Here is a 23,267-nt window from a genome sequence, read left to right on the forward strand (position 1 = left end):
AGGTGTGGCAAATATAATTTCCAATTTCCTCCTGCCATGGGCAGGAACACCTTCCCCTAGACCAGGTTGCTCCAAGCCCCATCCAGCCTGGCCAGGAACACTTCCAGGGATGGGGCCTGGTCAAACTGTTCCAGTGCCTCACACCACCCTCACAGCAAAGAATTTGTTCCTAACATCCAATCTAAACCTGCCCTCTGACAGTTTGAAGCCATTCCCCCTTGTCCTGTCACTAGAGTTCCCGATGAAAATTTTCTTTATCCCCCCCAAAAAATAAAGAGATGAGCAAATAAATACAGAGAGGACTAAAAAACAATATAGATTAAAAAGCACAAGTTCAAAAGAAGATGCAAGATGCGAAGAGGCAGAAAACAGAAATACCTGAACGCTCCCAGGCCATCAGAAAATGACTCATTGCTAGTGACATGCATTGTTAGCTGCTAGCACAGGCAGGACAAAACTGTTTTCAACAGTGCATGATGGAAATCCAATCAGAATATAAATTCTGACATATTTATTTTAACATAATCAAAATAGCCCTACCCTTTTCTAGCAGATAAACTTTTAAATGTACTTTTTAAAAAGAAAATCTGGAATGCCAGGTGACACCATTTCTGAAAAAAACAATCCCAATGTGTAAGGAAGTAATAATTTATTTAGTATATGTGGAATCACACAGATTAAGAGATAAAGCAAGTATCAAGTGACAAAGGAAATAAGAGACAATGAAACAAAGAGATTGAGTAAACTATTTTCTTTCCATAAACAATACAGGAAAACACCATCTAGGAAATAAAAATGATTACACATCCTTCACTGTGTAAAAGCAATGGGTACCACAGAAATAATGGACATCACCATCAGAAGGGATGCTCATGGAAAAGGATCACAGAATCACTCAGGTTGAAAAAGACCTCAAAGGTCAGCCAGTCCAAGCTCTTCCTCAAAGCAGGTCAGAGTCAGTTCCCAAAACAGTCTTAAAATATTTTGACGTTCAATTCCTCGTTTACATAGCTGTGTAATTACACACAGTGCTGAAATCCAGTGGGGGGACCCTATTTGAAATTACTTTTGCTAAGTACAGACAACACAGATCAGGGCATAAAGGTGATACTCAGACAACCTAAATCACACCTAAACACCTTTGTTTAGTATTTCCTATTAGACTGCCCCTGCCCAGACCCCAGCCTATCTGAATTGCATTTCAGAGATAACTACTTCACTCTTCTGACTAAGCATAAGGACCTCTGCAGAATTTTAAAACACTTCCTCCTTCCATCAGTAAGCTCCTTTAGAACAGTAAAATAAATATAATTATTCAAGTTTTGAAAGAAAACAATTCAGACAGAAACTAGACCATCACAATGTTCCCAAAAAAGAAACCTAGGTGGCATGACTACAGGAGCTAGAATTCAGCCCCTGCCCTGTCCCCAAGGCCCATTACTAATAGCTGTTATGGAATATGCTCCCACACCACATGACGTGGTCACATCCACGCAGATATAAATACATAAATTCCCCAGGTTCGGTTCATCTACACACTAGGGGACAAAAAAAAAAGAGAGAGAGAGAGAGAGAGAGAGAAAAACCCAGAAATATTCCCCCAAAAATATTTAACAACTTAGTTGAACAACATTTATAGTCTTTAGATAAAAGCCAGCTAAATGTCTATCACAACGCTTTTCCAAATTCTAGCCACACGAGGAACACAGTGCATCTGAGAAGATATGGAATAGCTGAGAGCCCAAGCTTCAACTCAAGTTTAAACATGTCCAAGACAATTATGACTTCACTTTTTCTAAGTGTGAGCATGTTAACTAAGTATAGACAAGGAACTCTCAGTGGTCTAAAAAAGCCTTTAAAATAGCATGGCCAAGTTAACAATGTAAAAACTGGTTATTTCTTTTCTATCAAGACAGTCCAAAGCAAGTAAAATGAAAAGAGACACATGAATTAAAAAAAAAAAAAAAAAAAAGTAAGCAGAAAATATTCTTAAACAAATATTTATTTATATTATCAGTAATTTAAAACCCTCATTGACACCATCTGGTTAACAAGCCTTGAGATCAAGATTTTCTGCTTGTCCATAAAGTAGGTTCACAACCAACAGTACTTTGTTCTGCTCTACCAATGTATCCTTGTCTGAGAAGACCACAAAAAGAGCACATGAAATGTGAGTTTATCAAGCTCTTATATTACTCTTTACCAACTAATATATTTGAAATTAATGTACTTCCAAGCCATTCACAGCATACCACAAGAAAAAGAATACTCTGCCACTCCATTAAAGAAAGAGACAACAGCAAAGCCAGACATGAGCCAGCCCTTAGTGCTCAGAGATTATTTCTTTAAATAATTTTGCTTAGAGATAATTTATTTCTTGAGTTACCCTCCCATTTCTGGGCCCAGTTCTCTCCTAAAGGGTTTCTGAAAGACACAGGCAGAAATCTAAATTAGAACTCCTGCTGAATGTGCTTTGCACTTTCCTTTGTATAGATCTCTACCAGGATGCCTGATGCAAGGTTAATTACTCAAAATATGAACCAGGAAACATTGTTTGTGAGAAGCCTGAAGTAGCACTGAAATCCAGCATTTCCCAGAGCCTCATGGCTTGTACATCCCATCTCCTCTGCTCCCTCTAGAGCAATTCTGCAGTGAGCTGCTCCTCCTAAACTCCCATCCCTATGGGTTAGAGAACATTAACTGTGGCACACTGTTTGCCCAGGAGGCTGAGAGTGAAACTGATGAGAATTCTATCAGTTTGATTGAATTCCTCCTTGATAGAACACCACCAACAAAACAAATCCAGTTATGGTTATACCAGTACATAAAAGATAGTTGGTGGTGGTGGCCTTGAGGCTGACAAGCACAGGACAGCTTCCATCCACACTATCTCATTCCCAAACTCCCCCACAAAGCAGCCCCACACAAACTATGCTGGGAACAGCGTGGGGACCACAGGAAACCTTGGGCCAGCCTTGAGAACTGTTTGGCAAGTGGTCAGAAGTGGATGAGCAACCACTGGAACTGTATGGCAGCGGAGACAACACTGGGGACAACAGTGTCCAGCAACTCCAAACATTCCCTGCTGGGCTTGTCACAACCATGGACAAGAAGCTGAGTGCTTCATGTGCCAGAACACTATTGCTGGCTACAGCCATGCCCCTCATCCATACAAAACACTAGCACAGCCACAAATTAGCACAATTAGAAATGGAAAAAATTAAGGAAACTGAAATGATCAGTTCTTTTTATTTCAAAATTCCCTTTTCCAAGCTTTTCTTCACAATGAAAAGCATCTGGCCCATTTCTAAGTTCTAGTCTCATCCAGTTCAGTGGGCCACGGTATGAAAAAAAATAGTTACTTGCTTTTATTACAAGGAAAAAAGCTGGAGGTGAAACAAACACATAAGCAACAGAGAATGGGAACTAGGAAAAAAGGAACAGGGAAGGCTGGGAGAGAAAAATCTGAGGAAGCTGCTGAGGCTTTGGAATCAGCTAGCAGAAGTTTTCAGAGCACGTATCTCAGAGGGTAAGACGAGGCCTTCATCATCCATACGTCTAATAGAAAACCAAAATATCAGAACAAACAGCCCAACATGTTTGTGAAAACGCTGAGGACAACTGTTTCACAAAGTTGAGGGTGCCAGAAGAGCAGTTACTTCACACTTCACTCTATTAGGGCAGGCTCCATTTTAAACATCTCAATGTGTACAGTGATTTGGCTGGAAGTGGTAACGAGAAGCACTCGCTGTGCCAAGGAAGGGGGAAAGCGAGAGCAGCAGAGAGGGAGAGCAAGTTTTTATCTTCAATTAACTGAAAGAAGAAAAGCAAATTTCAACAAACTCTTTGAACTTGTTGCTAGAATCTCTTGAGACTAAAATTTAAAGGAGGACTGGCAGTTATTGTACTGGAATGTGCACAATGGCAAAGTATTCCAAAGCAGGGGAGAGATAGGAAATGTATATGAACAATACAGGCTGCATAAAAGCAGCCAGTAATAAGGGTCTGAAACTAGAAAGAATCATATTAGGAATGGAAACAAGGGCATTTTAATGAATATAAAGGAACAGCATAAACTGTCAGGGATAAAAATCAGAAGAGATAAAAGCACAGCATGCAGTATTACCACTGTGCAGTATAAAAGGCAAACAAAGTTTCAGAAATATTTTAGAAGAAGTAAAACACAAAAGTCTGTACAAACAGTGTTTAGAAAGAACAAACGGATAACAAAACAGATTCAAATGGCATTTTCTGTATTTTAGCCTTCATAAAACAGATTTATTGTAGCTAATACTAGAAACTGATTTTGTTGCTAGACTAAATAATCAGAGAAATTCAAGTCAGCAGGACTGGAAGAATTTCACACAATGCTTAAGAAACAGAAGTAATCTCTAAGCTACGAGCAATCATCTTCCCTAATACAGTCCTGGTAAAAATGCCCTAATAGAGGCTGGCAACGATGAACTATGGCACCCAGAGGGTTTTTATTTGCAAATTCTTTTCAATCCATGTGGATGAACATTGCAAGGAAGTCCCTCCCTCCAGGACCTGCATGAGGACATTGACACACACAGGAGAGTTACATACAAGACATGGCAGAGGCTACAAGTATTTTTGATGACAAGATCTTAACAAAAATCATTCTGATAAATCGAGAAGTGGCTCATATCAACCAAGAGAAACTTAATAAAGACTAGTAATCTTTTAAAGGATAAATCAGTTAATCAATATTCTGTTGCTAAAGAGGTTAAGCTGGTTCAGTGCAGAACAAAGGAGACAATCACCTGAAAAAGTTTTGTATAAAAATTGTTCTCCATTTCAGCTGTGGAGTCTTAGCTGTGAGTAATACAAAACAAAACTGGCTTAATTAGCAGTAAAGAATATTTATTTTATACTACCCAAAATTAGTTACTGAAACCAATTGCCTAGAGACATAGGGGAACTGCATTCACTAAATACTTCAAAAACAAGTCAGAGAACCATTTGTCAGAAATGGAACAGATACACAGCACACAGAAGGATGAGCAAGATCACCCTCAAGTCTTTTTTGGCCATAGAGTTCCATTTATCTCTGCTGATACAGGAAAACTAAAATATTCCTTTTATTTAAAATAATTTCATTGTGCTTTTGAACTTCACACTTCAGGAAAAAGAACCCTGAATAATTCACATTCTGGGTTTATGAAATGGCTTACTAATAAATCTCCCAAATTTTATTGCAGAATTACTCCTCTCTTTATTAGTAACAATATGGAGCCATCCTTGTTCTCTTGAGCCCTAAGAACACTGCAGACAGTCTTTCACTGCCAGACAGACAGCAGGGTAAGACACCATTATTGGAACATCCCGGTTCCATGAACACTGGGATGCTCCAGAAGTCGTTCTGGATTAGCTACAGCTTCCAGACTCACAGCACTACGAGCCACCTCAGATGTCAGTAAATGTTTAGTGGCGGAGACTGCACATTTGGACCACATCCTCACTACCAAAAATCCCTTTTATTTTACAAGTGACTCAACTGCACATGCTCCAAGAATATAAATATATAATAGGCAAAGTAAAAAAACTGGTAATTTTTTCTAAAGCTGATTTTTTTTTTCTAAGAGTCTCATTAAAACTAGTTTTGGCAAGACTTTATTTTCAGTAATAACGCAGTAGAAGAGAAAAAGTCCTTTTTTTCCCTCCCCATACCCAATGCCAAAAGTCTGGGTGGAAACATCCTAGCTTGATAGTGCTTCCAGCAGTTTCTTCAAGGAAAGCAATTAGAATGTTGATAAATACAGCACTGAAAATTAGTAATTATAAATTTATATGGGAATGGCTGGCAATAGGATTGGGTGCACGTGTGATTTAGTAAAAATACTTCCCAAAAAAATGCGAAAATATTCTGAAAGAAGCAAGACCTCATTTGATTTCATTATAATGCCTATATATTAATATACTTGTAGGAAGGAGCTTCCAGGATACCAGACATTATTGTTAACATAAAATATTTTACTTACATTGTTTTGGAGGGTGCTTTAAATACTCAATTTAAGAATGATTCCCAGGATCAAAGTGAGAACTGAAATTCCTCATTTAATCAATGCCAAGGAAGATGAGAACAACTCCTCTATCTAAATGCTGTGAAGAACCCTCTCAACATCACCATTTCTTTTTGAACAACCAATGAACCAGCCTGTAAAAACCTCCATCTCCTGAATATTTACTCCTGTATTGGAAAGCTCAAAGGAGTCAGCCTGGAACCCAAAATCCCCCAAATTTCAGGGAGCCAAGGCTGCCCCTTTGCAGAGAGCGCTGCAGGCTGGCGGCGCTGCCAAGAGCTGCGGCTCTGCCTCCCTCCAGCAGCCTGGCCCTTGCTCTGGCCTCCTCCTCCTCCTCCTCCTCCTCCCTTGTGCTATCACAAACACGTTTCTTTGCCAGGTTAGTCCTAGCCCAGCTCAGTTTCCCAGCCCAGCTCACCACAAGTGCCTGGGTCAGCACAGGGGAGAGAACAAACAGCTGGTAGCAGAGGGAGGGCAGAGCTGCTGCTCCTTTTGGCTGCCAGAACCAGCTGAAGATTTATGGTGTTTGGGGAAAATAACCACCTGATGCACTCCACACATTCACAGCCTATGTTTCTTTAAGTAATAAATATTCTAGGTTTTAAGGGGTTTGCTACTTTATCTTAGTTGCTTTCAAAAGCACCAGTGCTGTTAGAAGAACTTACTCAGGGTAGTTCTTGAAACAAGTGCCCCAAGTTATTTTGACTAACAGAGGAATGGCATGAACAGCACTGTCTAGTGCCATCCTTCCAGTGGGGGGAAAAAAAAAACAGAAAAAAAATGCAGAATTCAGTACAAGTTACCAAAAGTACAAGTTACAAGCAAAAAAGTAGTAAAATCTTGTTCCTCTGTATTCATCCAAACTATATGAACCATGCAGATGAACTGGTGGTCAAATATATTAAACACAGGAGAAAAGCAATTTCAATATTTCCTGGAATTGTCAGTCACCTAATTTTTGAGTAACTAATAACATTTTAGTGTGCCTATGACAGCATTTCTTGAAAAGTTAATTTCACAGGATTAGTGTATAACAACACTGAATAAGGGAGTGATCATTAGTGGTGGATAAGGAAATTCTATTTTCCCCAGTAATGCATAACCCTGGTACCCCTCCAGTATTGCTGAGATGCAAGGAGTTAAAAACAACTCCAGCCTGAGAAAGGCAGAGTTCACCTATTCTCAGCAAGCCAACTGCCTTGGAAAACCATCTCTGAGCTGAAATGATGACAAAGAATAGAAATGTCCATTTCCAATTACTTATCTTATGAAAGAACAATGACAAGAAGTTAGTAGGAGTTAACATGCTAACAAGAAAAAAAAATCCACAAGCAAAGCCAAGAAAATGGAACTGTTTTTATTGTTTTAAGCTGGGAAAAGTCTCCAGTGTCACTGCACACAGGATGAAGAGATGTCTGGTGTGTAGATGGCTCAGAGTAGCAACCAAGAGACTGGGCAAGACATTCGTGGTGACGAATATGCTGAGATTTCAGCCAGCCATCACACTTGATCTGTCTGACAGCTCTTGGAAATCCTCTCATGACAAGTGCTACAGAAGTTCAGTGGATCATTAAATACAAACATAGAGAAACTAACAACTGAAATGTTAAAAAAAAAGTCTCCAAGGGTCCTTCAAAGCAAGCCTGTTTTAAACTGGGGAAACTGTGCATCTATTTCCAGCATTTAGCTTAACTTCACTCACCCTTAAGACACGAGTAAAGACCCTACATAAATCCGTATTTTAATAATTTTGTGGTAAAACAATTCTATAAGCCCTATCCATCACACAAGCAATTATCAAGAACTGAAAAATCTGAACACTAGTACAGATATCATTCATCTCCTGAGCACTGTGAGCCAGGCTCCTGTGCAAAAAAATCCATAAAGCAGTTGGGGAATTGCTTGGTAATTCAAATATGGTGGAGGAAGTCACAGAACATGGGCTGCTGAAGAAAATGGCACAAAGCTCAGCCCTGTTCTGCAAAGAGCCAACTTCAATCCTCACACCTCATCTCCTCCTCACTCTGTGTTCCACTATGTGCTTTCTGGCTTTTGGCCAAGCAGTTTGATACACGTGGCTTGTAGAGGCCAGTGTTTGCATTAATACATTAACCCTTTGCTGTGCAATAGTTGTACAAAGCCTGTCCATCAAAAAACCTCTGTCTTGCCAGGTAGGGATGACCTCCCCTGACTGTGCTCTTGTTTAGGAACATTTTTATTCTACAAAACAACATACATCTTACATTTGCAAATGTTAAATTTTGAATTGAGAAAAGGGCAGGCAAGTAAAGACACAAGTATCACACAGAAGGTGTGTGATGAACTAAAGAAACACAGCTGAGCTATAAAGCTCCATCCAACACTTTAAGCTTCTTTTGAAATGACTGTAGGTATCGTTAAATATTGGCCTACCCTAATGCAAATGCAACTAAAGTGATGATCAAAAATCTCAAATAATCATTTCCTGGCAAAAACACTTATGCTTAAGGGTCCTCAGACCTTAACCCATCTGCATATGTGAAATCAATAGCCTTTGAAAACCTTCTGCAGCTTACATTGGCCAAAGTAATGAAAAACTACTATGGAAATGAAAACATGGGTAATTAAAAAAGACACACAAAACGTTCTCCCCAGTTTTGAAAGCATTATTATATTCTGCTTTAAACTAAAGATGTTGCAAAAATAACTGGTAGCATACATCAAGATCCGATAGATGCTGAAAATAAAGTTTAAAGTGAGCTTAGCACTGATCTATAAAGGGTCACAATCAATGAGACTTCTGCTACTAAATTTTGCTAAGGAACTGCATCTGTTTGTGCTGCTTGTAACCTGCAGAGATTAAGAAAGCTCTGCTACTTAAAATTTATCACAAAAATGTTTACTGCCCCTGTACAATACTATTGTAATACATTTTGATGAACAACCAGTTGTTCATACACCGTCAAAATGAAACTCTTCCTCTACAACTTCTTTCCAACCACATTCCTATCCTTCAGGTCCAAGCAAGAGTTAAGTTCCCAAGATTTCAGGCCATACAGAGAGGTGGCACCTAATTTCCATTTTTCCTCTACAATCCTAGTAAGAGTTCTTTTAAACATGCATCTGAAAGCTTCTTTCTTGTCCACCACATTCCAGCTTTAGTAATGCAACTTTATTATCTTTTTTCAACTTGTATAAATTCAGCCTTTCTACCTTTTAAGGCAGAAAGGCAATCCTACAAAAATATTTTCTTCATTCACTGCTTTGATTTCAGTTCTCTGTATTCTTCCTGATGCACCACAGCATGAACAACCTCCTTGCTCTAAATTTCAAGGCTCTGCATGGCCTGTTCTTGCTCCACCTCTTAAATTTGAATTGCTGCTCTGTACAGATATCCCCTTGTCAAAATGTAAGGAAGAAAACAGGAGTGTTGGCCTGGCAGTTCAGGCAGGAAAGCAGCTTTCTGTGAAAATCCTCAGGGTGACAATGCTACCCTGCTTTAAATATATCCTCCAAGTTGGATGCCTGTGAATCACTCCCCGATGCTGAGATAGCCAGGGTACTTGAACTTCTGCATGTTCTTTTGCTCACAGCATTCTCACAGCTCCCTTGTGCTTTCCCAATACATTTCTTACATTTACATGCTGCCTTATCTTTACATTTAAATTAAGAAATTGTTTGTGCAGGAACAACCTTTGCTTATGCATTTGTACTGCGTGTAGTGTAATGGTGCCCTGGCCTCTAGGCACAATTACAATATAAATAATAAAAATGAACTGTTCACCTAAGATTAACTCTCCTGCCAGTGCCACATGAAGCTACATCCTTCAAACAATGATAAAAGGCTGTTCTAGCAACCACATTCCACCATCTGTACCTCTCTCCAGGTACTGATGACACTGATTCCCAGTTCTTCACCCACAGGAAGCCTCCACTGTTCCCTGTTCTTATCTGTGTCCACAGTACCACTGGAGTTTTTACTGATAACCAGGCAAAATGCAGAATGAGATGTGGGCAAGCACTGCCCTACTGAAGGACCCTCTGCTCCCTTAACATCAGCCTGCTCCTGGAAGAGCTGAGAATCCCTGGCATCTCACAGGAGCAGATTCAAGGCAGTTTTCCATCTGTCTGCTTAAACTCATCAAATTTGCTTAAAAACATGGCCTTCAAAGAAGGTAAAGTACCAACCTAAAGCACTCTCCAATATGGCACTGCTGTTTAATGGAGGCATCCATAGCTGAGGAATTATTCTATTCTGGCTTTGCCAGTTTAATGCAGGGCTCTTCGTTTTATCATTACTTAGACTGCACTTAGACTGAACATTCAGTGGAACATTTCCTATAATGGGATAAAGCAGTTGAACAATTTGACTGGCTAATAGTGATTTAGACATGTGATTACAGTACAGAAAATGGTCTGACATATGCTCTTTTATCTGGTTTACATGAGGCACATTAATCCAACTGGAAAGCACAGAAGTGAAAAGGAAGATAGGACCAAGCACTCTGAAGGAAAAAATAGAAAATAGTTTTAGTTGTCTCATTTCTGTATTTGCTAGGCTAGTTGTAATCTGTATTTTGTAAATAGGAAAACTTAGAAAATAAAACCATTTTCTTCCCAAAATGGATGCAACTACAAACCACCAGTCTACACCTATGCTGGTGCAGGTCAGAAAATAACATTTTTTTTTAATAAAACCCTAGCTTCAAAAGCATTTATGACCTATGGCATAATGCCTTTACCAAAAGTACAGGATTTGCAGAAAGATGTTTGCAGCAGAACAGGGAGCACCACACCAGGCAGGAACAATCAGAGTGTGAACAAAAAGAGTATTGATTCATTTTAATTTTTGTCTCAGCTAATTTAATTTCCCACTTTCACACAAACACTTATAATCACATCAGCATAAGCTCATATTTTACAGGAATATTTTACTTCTTCCTAAACCTAGCCAGCAACATTCCCATGACACCAAAAACCTAACTGAAGGCAAGGAATTACCTCTTTAACACACACTTTTTCTCCTCAAGAGTGCATACACAACCTCAAACTGGCCTAACAAGATATGTCAATTTTCACACGTAACACAATTTAGGTTTTTTGTGCAGACTGGTACATTACAGTTGCATTTGCATTTTTCTTCAGAAAAATTTCCTTCAAAATAAAACATTCAAAGGTTTCCTATGTAAGGTTTGGATTCTGTAAGTAAAAACAAAACCTAAGTATGTAAAAGTAAGCATAAAGGAGATGAACGCAAGAACTTCACCACGTGTACGTTTGCCAACTACTTTCAACAACCGCTATATTAAAAATTCTATCAGGAAAATACAAAAGATAATGAAAACAGGGAGCTGTAAACAACACACCTTCCCCAAAACCAGAGGGGACATGAAAATCTTGGCAGGCAAACTTTCATCAATGACAACAACAAAAAAAAAAATCGTGTATCCCAAACTAACGAGAGCTCTATCCTGGGACACTTATGTATTCGTAAAAGCAAACGCATATAAAAGATGCATGGTCGTCGCATGTGGTTAGGTCCAGCCCAGCAGAATCCCTCGTCATGTTGTGGACTTCCACTGTGACCTTATGGTCGGGCTTGACCTTAAAAGTCTTTTCCAACCGAAATGATTCCGGCACGGAAATCAGCAGCGATGCTTGGGGTGGGCGTTCAGGGAAGCGCCAGGACCTCGCCAGGACAAACACGGCAGTGACAAAACCGAGCGCGTCCCCCAAAACAAAGGGAACAACCTCTGAACCCCGAGGCTGGGACAGACCGCACAGCGCAGGAGCCGCTTTGGTCACCTCCTGACGTTCCTTGGCCGAACGTGCCGCCCAGCTTTGCCCTATTACCGCTGCCATCAGCTATGCCATGGCAAGCTCCATCCTACTCAAAAATAACCCGCGGGGAGCGGAGCCAGCGCGGCAGCGGCGCTTCCCGGGGCCTCTCCCCGAGCGCAGCCCGGCCCCGCACCCCGGGCAGCGGCAGCGCGGCCACCCCCGCTCCCTCCGCGGGCAGCGCTGCCCGGCCCGGCCCGGCCCGGCGGGATCCCCGCCCGAGGCTGAGGGAGCGGAGCGGCCCCTGAGGAGCGCCCGGCGGGGCGCGGGGGGGGCTGAGGCGGGCGAGCGCCCGCGCCCCCGGCGGGGAGAGGCCGCGGCCAAGGGAGAGCTGCCAGCGGCTGGGAACGGGCTCCCCCCGCCATCCTCCGCCCCCTCCCTCCGTGTGTTTGTTGTGCTTCGGCACCGTCCCGCCGGCGCGTCCCTCCGTGCGGCGGCCGCTGACAGCTCCCCCCGCGCCGCCGAGAAACTCCTGCCTCAACTCTGCGTGTGCGCGGGGGGTGCGGGGGTGTCCTCGCCGCCACCCGCCGAGAACTGTGTTTTCCTTCCCAAAAAGAGGAGGGGAAGGGGGGGGCATGACAAGGGAATGCGACGAGGAACTACCGTCAGCGCACAGGGAGTACCCAGGCGACGCTGAAGGCAGCCGAGCGTCCTGGAAGGGAACGGACCCAAAAAGAAGGGGGAAGGTGCAAAGGCGAGGGAAAAAGGAGGAAGAGGGTGGAGGGGGAAGAGCTAAAGAGAAACTCCGGAGAAGGAGGGGAAGAAAGGAATAGGGATGGTGAAAGAAAAGTGGAAAAGGGAGAGCAGGCGGAGGAAGACAAAGGTGAAAAAGGAGGAGGAGGAGGGGAAAGTGCAAAGGGGAGAGGAGGAGAAGAAAGAAGGGCCCTTCTCAAAATGGCATTAGGCAGAGGGAGGGGGCGACGAGTAGCGAGTCTCCACTGACAGCTCTGCCTGCGCCTGGCCGCCTGCCCCGGCCCCTCTCTGCCTCGCACACACAAACGCTGAACTTACTTCTTTCTGGCTCTCTGGAAAGGGGAAGCGCCATCTTTGCGAGGCCGGCCCCTAGGTCTTTTGTCTGTGGCTGCTGCTGCTGCTGCTGGGGGGGGAGCTCCAGGCTCGGGGGGCTGCTGCTGCTGCTGAGGCGGCTCCACCACCGCCACCACCAGACTCTTGTCCTCCGTTGACATCCTAGTCAGCAGGACGAGAGAGACACATGGATGATGATGATGAGGATGAAGATGAGGATGGTGATGGGGATCCCGATGCTCCTCCTGCTCCCGCGGCTCCTCTCCTCCTCACCTCCGCCTCCTCCACCTCCGCCTCGCATCGCTGGCCTCAGCCGCCGCCGACCAGCACAGGTAGCAGGGGGAGCAGCATGGGGAGAGCAGGAGGAGGAGGGGAGGGGGGGGGCGAAGAGAAAGCGCAGAGGACGGAAGGACGGGTCTCACACACAATAACACCCTCCCCGGGCTCGGCGGGGTCTCTCGGGGCTGGGGGAGGTGAAGAGAGCGAGCGACAGAGACGCGGCTGGTCCCGCCGCTGGGCGCCCCCGCTCAGAGGCCCCGGGCGCTGGCGGCGGCTCCGGCTGCTGCGCTGCCCGGCTGCGGCGGCCGCCGCTTCATTGTACCCTGGCCCTGCGCCCTCCCCCCGCGCAGAGCCCCCGGGGGCGGAGGAGGAGCAGGCGGCGGCGGCGGAGGCGGCGGGGGCCGAGGCCGAGCGGAGGAAGTTTTGACAGCTCCAGCTGTTGTGTGTGTCGAGGGGCTGAGTCCGGCCGGGCTCCGCGTCCCCTTCCCAGCCGGGCCGGGAGCAGGAAGTTTAACTTTGGGGAAAGAAGGAGGAGGAAGGGTGAAAAAGGGGGAGGAGGAAGGGGGAGGAGGAGGCGGTGCCCTGCCCCCTCCCCGCGGGGTGGAGAAGGGATCCCGGCGCTGCCCTGGTGTGTAACCCCCGCCTCCCCGACTCCCTTCCCCCCCGCCAGTGCGACACATAGACACAGCGACCGACCGCCCTCCTCCTCCTCCCCTGCCGCGGCCCCACACTGCGCCTGCCCCGCCCGCCCACCGCCCGTCCCCCGGCGCAGACACCCATCCGCCGCCTCGCCGACCTCAGGGGCTGGGCTGGGGCCGCGCCGGGCTGCGGGGAAACCGCGGAGCGGGGCCCGGACGGGACGCGGCGCCACGGGGAGCTCCGCGCACCCCACCCCGCACCGCGCCCCGGCCGCTGCCCCAGCGCTCCCCCACCCTCTCCCCGCCCTTGTTATTTCTTTTCATTTATTTCCCCGTGGAAAAGGAAAAGCCCCTTCTGGATGCGAGCGGCCGCTCTCCGCACACGGGCTGCGCTCCGCAGGACGCGGCTCCGGGGGCAGCGCTCGGTGCCCGCCCCGGCGGCGCTCGCTCCCCCCGAGCCCCGCACAGCCCCCGGGGAGGCGGCCGGAGCCCGGCGGCGGGAGCGCTCCCCCTTCCCCCGCCGCGCGTCTGCGGCTCGGGGCGGTGGAGGCGGGGGGAGCCGCGGGCGCCCCGGGGGATGGGAAGGAGGGAGGGAGCAGAGTTCAGCGCTGTGTGCGAGGGAGACAAAGTCTGGGGAGCGTGGCCGCTTTCCAGCAGCTCCGGCTGGAACAGCTGCGGGCGCTCGGGGCGGGGGGGGCTCCCCGGGCAGGGGCCCGGCTGGCTGGCTGCCTGCCCGCCCGGCTGCGGGGCGGGGTTAAGCCTCATTACACGGGATTTAACGTGTCCCGGAGGCCAGCGGGGACTCGGGCTCCGAGGGGAGGCGGGGGAGCGCCGCGGCCTCGCAGCCGGAGAAAAGTCCGGCCACGGGGCGAGGAAGCGGCCGCGCCCCCGGACTTTCCTCCCGGGCGCTGCCCCGACGCGCTCCGCTGCCCGCGGCGGGAGCGGCTCCAGCGGAGCGCGGCCGCCGGCCCGGGGCCCCCGCGCCGGGCACCGCCCCAAGGGCACCCCTGAGCCGCCCCCGCGGGGCCCCAGCCCGGCCGGCTCTCCCTCCTTCCCTCCCTCCTTCCCTCCCGGGGCCGGAGCGGAGGGAGCGGGTTCGGGGCGCGGATGCTGAATCACGAACCGGCGCGCACGGACAGAGGAGCGGCGCGGTGACTCGCGCTTGGCGGGCGGGTTCGGGAACTTCGCCGGACTTGCAGACGTGGTGGGGAGCGATAGCCCCAAGGGTGCGACTAAACACATCCCGGGAGCCCCGCACGGAGCGTGTCACCCGTGGCTTTTGGGTTTCTGTTTGAATCCTAGTTGACAAAATGGCCTGGGGTATCACACAGGTACAAAGAGGGAAGGAGGGGCTGATGTTAGTCGCTATTTTTTTAAAGTAAAAATAAACACAAAGCAATTCAGAGCTTTGCACTGCTTTTCCTTCCCCAATTTTTCACTTGTCAGCGTCGGAATACAAAATTAAATGGTATGCTGTGGCAAATAGGACTTTTGCTGGCCTGTTTTGTTCAGAACCTTTTCATAACAAAACCTTTGTTGATTCCTTTTCTAGGTTTGTGAGTAATTAAATAGACCTTTGTGACATTTTCATATAATGTATGAAATACATTAGGAAGTAATGCATTTGTCTCCACTTACATACATATAAAATTATATGGAGCCATCCCCATTGTTCAACCATGCAAGGAGAGCAGCTGGATTGTTGGTATAGCTTTCTTGGCCCTACCACTGAAGATGTACTCATTTATGCCAAATAAAAAAATGCATCCTGAGTAAAATGTTTGTGTTATGAAGTCTGTAAATGACAGCATGGGTATACTGCTCATACAGTTTCAGATACGGGCTCTTAATGTGTTTACATGTTGTCTGACAGAATAAAGTGCCTTTGAATTTTGTTAACTCAGGCAAGTGAGCGTAATTTAACTGAAAACATTTAATGCTATACAGGCCCAGGCTTGGGTGGAGTAGAGAGAAAAAGGGCAGGGAGAGGGAAGGAAAAGGCCACTGCCTCTGCCCAGTGGGATGGCTGGTGTGGCATTTGCTGGAGTTGCCAGGTTGCCATCTGGTCTACTGAAACAAATGGCCATCTCCTGACAGGCTGGCTGTGCGCGAGCAGACCCAGCGCACATGCGCCACGGCCTGGGTGAGCCTCGGATGTGTCAGAGCCACTCTGCGTGTGCAAATTGATTGGAGCTGTGACATGTGAGCACACCGTGGGCCTTCATCAACTGCTTGGTGTGTGGGGAATGGCTGCCACATCCCCTGGCAGACCCCAGGAATCTCTGGGTTTACTTGTCCCTGTGTTGTTCACCCAGTCCCCCCATGGAAACGTTTTTAGTACCTTTAGATGACCTGCCAGTGGTTGAGCTTTGGGATGTGTGTCTTATACAAAAATGTGTAATTCAAATTTTTTTCTCTTTGCGCCTTTGTTAATACATTAATTATGTGTATATGTATCTACCACGATATAAAACAGGAGTGGAGGCAGGACTAAGTCAACACTGGCGTAGTGTGGTCTAGCACAGGAGAGAATTAGGGACTTAGCCCATGAGTTCTGCTGCTGTGCCTTATCTCCTTACGTGTCCAAACACAGCTGGGCAGGTCTGTGCTGTGAAGGGCTGCAGCCACTGCTGTGGCAATCAAAGGTGTGAAGAGCTGAGCAGGACTGAGAGAGGCTGGAGAGCAGGAACCTGAGGTGGAGATGGAATTGTAGCAAACTCTATTTGCTGGCGTTATCTGTCACTGGGAGCAGGCAGAGGGACGAGCTGGGAGACGTGTCACCACACATAAATCCAGTGTGGGAGTGCTTTGTTGATTCAGGATATTTGAACAGTTCTGTCAGGAAAATTTTTACGTTTATACCTTGGCCACACTAACTGCCTATTATAAATTTTCGCTGTCTGGAAAACACACGCTTTTGGAGCAAATGTATAATATTGAATGAACAGGTTGTCTGCTTTACTGAATGTTAAGAGATCCTCTAGTTCATTGTAAACTAACTCAGGTGAGCTGACACACCTGGTTTTCTTAAACTTTCATGGGCAGGCAGTGTTGAAGCTTTCAACTAGAATTTTACATTCTAGCCTTCCTTAAAATAAATATTTCTGTAGTTTTGGAATTGTTTCTGAAATGTAAGTGAGATCCTTGCAGTTCTGATTAACCAATGCATGCTAGTGGTTTTAACTTCAAAACATCCTAAATTGTCCCAATGTGCTTAATAACAAATACTTTCATAACAGAAGAAGCTGAAGACAGGATGTTGCCTCAAATCAGCTAGTTAAGGAAAATTATTCTGTTACAATTAAAGGAAAATGACAACTGGAATGTAAATACAATTTTGTCTTTATACAACTAAAGTGGTGTATGGAACATAAATAATAAGAAAATTATTCTGGATTATATCAGGAATGGGATCCAGATACTTTCTGGTTTATGACATTTATTCAGAGCTCTGCCAGTTTAATGATCATCCATCACTCTACATGAACCAAATAAAAGTTTAATTTTTGTTTTCTTTGCATTTGTGTTCCCATTGCAGAAATGTCCAAGTTATCACAAAAGCTGCATTTAAGCTACATCAGCATCATGCTAACATTTCAAATGTTCAGTATATTGAACCACTTTGTCTTACCCTGTGCTAAACTGATAATTGACTGTGTTCAACATCTGCTTACTTCAGTGTGCTGCTCTGAAAACTGCAGACAGTTTGGTGCTGCTGCACATCCCATATGGTTCTCCTTGTAGCAAACTTCAGGATGAAGGTGCAGGGGCAGCTGAGTGCAGCAACCACATCAGCTGCCTGTGATATTTGTTTTATATCTACATTTATATTCACCCAAGCAGTCCAGAAATAGCTAAATTACTGGATTTTTTCTTCAGTAATAAAAAACCAACACTGAGATAATTTAAAAGACTTCTAGACAAAGCCTAAATCAAGTGACAAAATCAGGATTACATCATACAAATACGTGACTTCTGGTTAATTTGTACTAAACTTGGCTGGGCTACAAAAAATGTTAGCATATGCTAATTGTCGTATGCTAACCAATGTGTTGTGGAAGCCTAGTTTTAAACTTGAAATGTTTCTTTCTTCTTTTCATCAGTTTTGCTTACTTGTCATCTCGTGGATCTGCCTTACTTCAGGCAGCAGCCCAGCCTGGGCAGTGGGTATGACACACACACACCCTGCCTTGAGCACTGGGGACTTTCCCAGCAGTTTGGGAGAGGCTTTTTGCTGCCATGGTGGGAGAAAAGCCTCACTTCTCATCCTGAGATGCATTCCCAGACAGCTGGAGAATCCCAGAATTACCAGGGGCTCTGGAGCAGTGCACATAGTGTGGAGGTCCAGTTTGCCTAGAATCCATCTAACTGCTCTCTTTGGGGGCATTCACAGCCCTCGAGGAAAAAACATTTCATTTCATTCTAGTTGATTTTTTCTCACCTGCTGCCCTCCTGAAATATCCTGATTTCTGTTGGACAACAGCTGCACCCCGCACAAACAGATCCAGAGTTTGTAGGAATGTGGGGCTGACACAGGCCAGGCTCCCCATCCCTGCCTTGTCCCTATCCCTGTCTGCTCCCCATCCCTGCCTGCTCCCTATCCCTGCCTTGTCCCCATCCCTGCCTGTTCCCCCTCCCTGTGAGCTGTGAGCTTCCCATCCCTGCCTGTTCCCCATCTTTCCCTGCTCCCCATCTTTGCCTACTCCCCATCCTTCCCTGCTCCCCATCCCCACCTGCTCACCAACCATGCCTGTTTCCCATCCGTCCCTGCCCCCCATCCCTCCCTGCTCCCCATCCCTGCCTGTTCCCCATTCCTGCCAGCTTCCCGTCCCTGTGAGCTCCCCATCCCTCCCTGCTCCCCATCCCTGCCAGCTCCCCATCCCTGTGAGCTCTTCATCCCTCCCTGCTCCCCTTCCCTGCCTTTCCCCATTCCTGTCAGTTCCCATCCCTGCTCACCATCCCTGCCTGTTCCCCATCCCTGTCAGCTCCCCATCCCTCCCTGTTTCCCATCCATGTGAGCTCCCCATCCCTCCCTGCTCCCCATCCTTGCCTGTTCCCCATCCCTGCCTGTTCCACATCCCTCCCTGCTCCCCTTCCCTGCCTTTCCCCATTCCTGTCAGTTCCCATCCCTCCTGTTCCCCATCCCTGCCTGCTCCCCATCCTTCCTTGCTCCCCATCCCTGTGAGCTCTCCATCCCTCCCTGTTCCCCATCCCTGTTCCCATCCCTGCTGTCCCTGCCCAGTTCAGAGTGTGCTGAAGGCAGCAGTGCCCAGGCTGTGATGGATGTGCTGCCTCCCACCTTTACACCTCAGCCTCACCAAACCCTAAAGCCTTTTCATCATATTAAGCTCCTTTGACTGGGCTAATGTGACTGAGAAACACACCTTTTTTATCCATTAAGATGAGGCCAAAAATGTTAAGTGCTCAAGATGCAAGCCCCTAGGGCTTGTCTATATATCGAGTTATTACACGTGGAGGCTTTTATCTTCATAAAAAAATGTTCTTTTTGTGCACGCCAGAGTGTGAATTTAAAACCAGTGGTTGCAGTATAACCCTCCTGCAAACTCACTCATCCTGGCATCTTCTGGCTTTTTTTTTTTTCTTCTTTTTTTTTTAGATTAACTCCAATTTCTTTAATTTATTTAAGTGAAATCAAAAAAGGTACTCGGAGTGAGTTTGTCCACATGAGGAATTATGCTTGCCTACCTCTGGTAGTAGCATGAATAATACCTTCCTATATGGAGAAGCTTTGTCTATTAAGAACGTTAATTTTGCACATGTTTGCACTTATTTGCATTTGAATCATCCTATTTTTACAAGTGGTAGCTGAGGCACTCTACTGAAATTCATTAAGTTATTCCAAACTGAGGCCATGATCCTGGGGATGCTAAATTAGGCAGATAAGTAACTAGATGCATAAATAGGTTCACTGAAGACAACTACCTCCTGATTAAAGTTTGTTCTGTCTTGAAACATTTTCAGAAATGCTTAAATTCTTCCCAAACTTGCAATTTATATAACTTTTTCTTAGAAGAAACAATGAACTGTGCTATGTATTTTTTTAGCATCCCTGTGAAGTCACATAAATATCTACAAGTTACTTAGGAACTTCTGTTCCATTCTTTGTGAATTCCTGTCTGGTTTACAGATTTATGAAACTGTAATTTTATAAACTTTAGTATTCTTTTATTTATCTATGTGGTGGTGGGCAGCAGAGAAATTATATTTTGTGACATACTATTAATTGCATGGGAGTTTTAATCCAAAAAGGTAGAATGCTAATAGTTTGAGGAAAATCAAATTAGTACCTGAAGGCAGTACATGCCAAACAGTGCAGATAAATGGAAAAACCCCAGAGCCAGCAGCAAGAACCCCGGGCAGTAGTTGACCCCTTTGTGTGCACCTCTGGGGAAAGACAATAGATTGCTGTGAAGTTGAGACTTTATCATGCAGAAAGTTAAATAAATGTCTGAGCAGTGTTTGCTGTTTGCAGGAGTGGTGTGTTACACTCAGATTACTTAACAGAAATAATACAAATCTGGCCATGAAATGGGGCAAAGGATTTGTTGGTGTGCAGTCATATATTGGGTTTTTATTCTGTGTTTTGCACAGAACCTCGTGCACAGGGGTCGTGGTTCCTTCTCTGAGATCCTGGGTGCTATGATACTGTTATCATAGGCATTTAAATTCTGTTTCTGGAAATAAGCTTGCCATGGATCACCAGTTTTGCAAGGAAATAATCTCTGCCCCACGTTCAGTAGAGTTGTTACAGTTTGGGAGAGGCCTTGGGTTGCAGTGAGGTAAATACCTGGACACAGGTGCCCAATCCTGTTTCCAGCTGTTTACTTCAATAACATTGTGTGTCTGAGTAGGAAGGGCAGCATTTGGCCTTTGGTTTTTGGAGTCAATTGCAGACAGTTAATGGGGACCTGTCCCATACATGGGTTCCAGAACAGAATTCAGTCCTTCACTTCTTTAAAAACTAATTTTTTAAACCAATTAGCTATGTACCCCTATGGAAACAATAGCAGAGCCTTCACAGCCAAGACTAAAGATCTAAATTACATATATAATAAAGGTTGTGCATGTGTTTTCAGGCTGAGAACCATGTAATATTTCAGCCTCAAGCAAAAATTTTCTCCAAGCTGTAGTCCCTCAACAAAAACACACTTTTTAATGAAAGTCCTGACACCACCTTAATTACAGTGCAGCAAACATTGCCATCATAATCCCATTTCATCCTTAGGCAAGGAGAGCATCCCTGGGGGCCTGGCTGCTAGTGACCAGTTGTAGAGAAACAACCTTTTCCCCAGTGCATTTTTTAATTTAACCTGTGCTGTGCTGCTCGGGGGGGAGACGCATGTGGAGCTGCTCATGCTCATCTCCCCATGCTCCTTGCAGCCCTCCTGGCACTCCTGGAGGATCAGCCAGCCTTGGCCCTGGAGGATCAAGCACACCCAGGGATGCCCAGCCTGCAGCCACCTCTGGCTCCCCCACACTTTTGCCTGTCTGCCATGGGAGCCCAAAGTTCACGTCCAGCATGTTTGTAGCACAGGGGATTCACCCTGACACTTTCCAGCATCCCCAGGCTGTCTTTCTGCTTTATCCCATGCCCAGAGACAATTTCCCTTTTTTTGCTGGCTGCCACACTCCAGTAAAATCCTTGCTTTGGATCCAGTGGTGCAGGGGGAAGGCTCTCCCAGTGGCAGCCCTAATCCAGGTGGGTGAGGACAGAGCTGTTTGGAAAGCAGGGCTGTGTGGTACTCAGCACTGATGTGTTCATTTCAAGCAGCCTTTCGTGTCTCCAAGCTTTCACAGTGTTTGTTTGGGTAAGTAAAATGTGATTAGTTTCTCATTACCATGTCGATTCAGTGCATAGATTTTGTGTGGGGACTGCAATATTGGCAGGACAAGTTTGCAAGGCTGTGTGAAGCTGGGATGTTTTCCTACCAGAAATTCCTACCAGAATTCATCTATGTACATGTATAAACACAAGGGGTAATAATTGTGGTTCTTACATTTTTTTCTCCTGCCTTCTTAAATCAAAGTAATAAATCTGTATGATCAAAAGAGTTAGAATAATCAATCTCTCCAAATTGATCTGAAAATCCTAGTTAAAGGCTAGAGGGAAATTAAACATGAGGTTTTTTGTTCTCTCTGCAACATTGTCAAGGAAAGTACAGTTTTCTATTATGGAACTCCTAGAATTTTTATGTACAGAGTAAAATCATGCAGCTGAGATACTGTCTCTAAAAACAAGCTAAAGCCCTGTGTCTGCTGGGAGGACATTTCTGTTATCCTGTTCCCTTCTATTTAGGTTCTCATATGGTGTTAATCACCATGGTATCTTACAGCTTTGTAAAAATATAGTGCACCATATGTGATAAATCACTAATATTAAGAATGAAGATGCTGGAGAAAAATACTCTTCCCAAATCTAAAGCAGAAGACGTTCAGTAATGGACATACCCAGACAAGCAGCCTGAATAAAAGGAGCATGAACACAAGAGATGGGGGCAGAATCATCCCTAAGGTGTGATCCCTAATATTTCATCCCTAATATTTCATCCAGTCACTGCTTGTCAGTGTGAATGGCACTCTCCTTTCTTTTCCAGCCTGTGCTCCAGCTCACTAAAGCACAGGGACTATGTCCAAGCCATCCTCTGTCCCCTCCTTTGCACAGCAGACCAGTGCCTGCTTTGTAGCGTTCAGGGCATCAGTCAAAAGAAGATAATTTGCCAAAAAAACACAAAGTAAGCTCATGCATTTGTTGCTAATTAAGTGCACACATAATTACAGTCCAAACATAAAGCAAAATGAGGGACTGCACTTTCATTGGAAAGAATGCACTAGGAATGGTCATAAATTATCCCTCCAACTGGTAATCTCAGTTACATATTTTCTCATGTTTTTTTCATTTCCCACTTAGTTCCAGCCAGATCTGTTTTCTATTTATATTGTCAAGTGTCAACACATAAATAATTTTCTCTGTTGTATCCCTCACTACTACATTCTTTTTCTTGATAGAATAGCAGAAGTAATTATATTTATAAATGGAATGCCTGTTTTGCCTAAGTACTGCATATAATTCCCCTCTGTATGAGGGATTTTTATAATTCCTCTAAAAATGTCTTGGCAAGGATCAACCCACCGGTTGGTAGTGTGGATCCAGCCTTTAGGAACAAAACTGGGAATTATGATCCCTTTGGCCAACAGGCAGGAGGGCACCACAGAAAAAATGCTCTTGTTTGTTTCAGAGAATGATGCTGTTGAATATGTGCAGTTATTAAGTACCCAGAAAGCAAATTCACTGAGAACTGCTTCCCACCTGTGGATTCCTCTGTTCAGCACAGAATTATTTTGGCAACTGAAGAATTCTTCATTGTGGATGGCTGTGGGAAGATATTAATCCTGTTCTTCAAGTAAGATGCATTCACTGATCTACTAGACCTGCTCCACCTCT

At 45.3% G+C, this 23,267-nt stretch overlaps 2 protein-coding genes across 2 annotated transcripts in view; one reads left to right on the plus strand and one right to left on the minus strand.

Moving 5' to 3' along the window:
- The window catches only part of KMT2C (lysine methyltransferase 2C), a 189,246-nt gene extending 176,002 nt beyond the window's left edge, over positions 1 to 13,244 (minus strand). Inside the window, exons 1-2 of the mRNA XM_054514634.1 lie at positions 13,161 to 13,244; positions 12,873 to 13,049 (exon numbers count right to left, since the gene is read on the minus strand). Coding sequence (XP_054370609.1) covers positions 12,873 to 13,048 — 176 coding nt within the window. The 5' untranslated portion in view covers position 13,049; positions 13,161 to 13,244. The remainder of the gene's footprint in view (positions 1 to 12,872; positions 13,050 to 13,160) is intronic.
- Positions 12,313 to 13,593, plus strand: LOC118684266 (uncharacterized). The gene is made up of 2 exons (XM_036379055.1): positions 12,313 to 12,547; positions 13,054 to 13,593. Exons 1-2 carry the CDS (start codon positions 12,437 to 12,439, stop codon positions 13,591 to 13,593), a joined length of 651 nt encoding a protein of 216 aa, XP_036234948.1. The 5' UTR covers positions 12,313 to 12,436.
- The last annotated feature ends 9,674 nt before the right edge of the window (positions 13,594 to 23,267 follow it).

The sequence above is a fragment of the Molothrus ater genome, chromosome 1 (genome assembly GCF_012460135.2).
Source record: "Molothrus ater isolate BHLD 08-10-18 breed brown headed cowbird chromosome 1, BPBGC_Mater_1.1, whole genome shotgun sequence".
Lineage (NCBI taxonomy): Eukaryota > Metazoa > Chordata > Aves > Passeriformes > Icteridae > Molothrus > Molothrus ater.

Excerpts from the sequence above, each read along its gene's own strand:
- LOC118684266 (XM_036379055.1), top strand. The coding sequence starts at position 12,437 with ATGACAAGGGAATGCGACGAGGAACTACCGTCAGCGCACAGGGAGTAC. Across the intron at positions 12,548-13,053 it reads ACCCAAAAAGAAGGGGGAAG|TCAGCAGGACGAGAGAGACA; the intron begins GTGCAAAGGCGA and ends TTGACATCCTAG.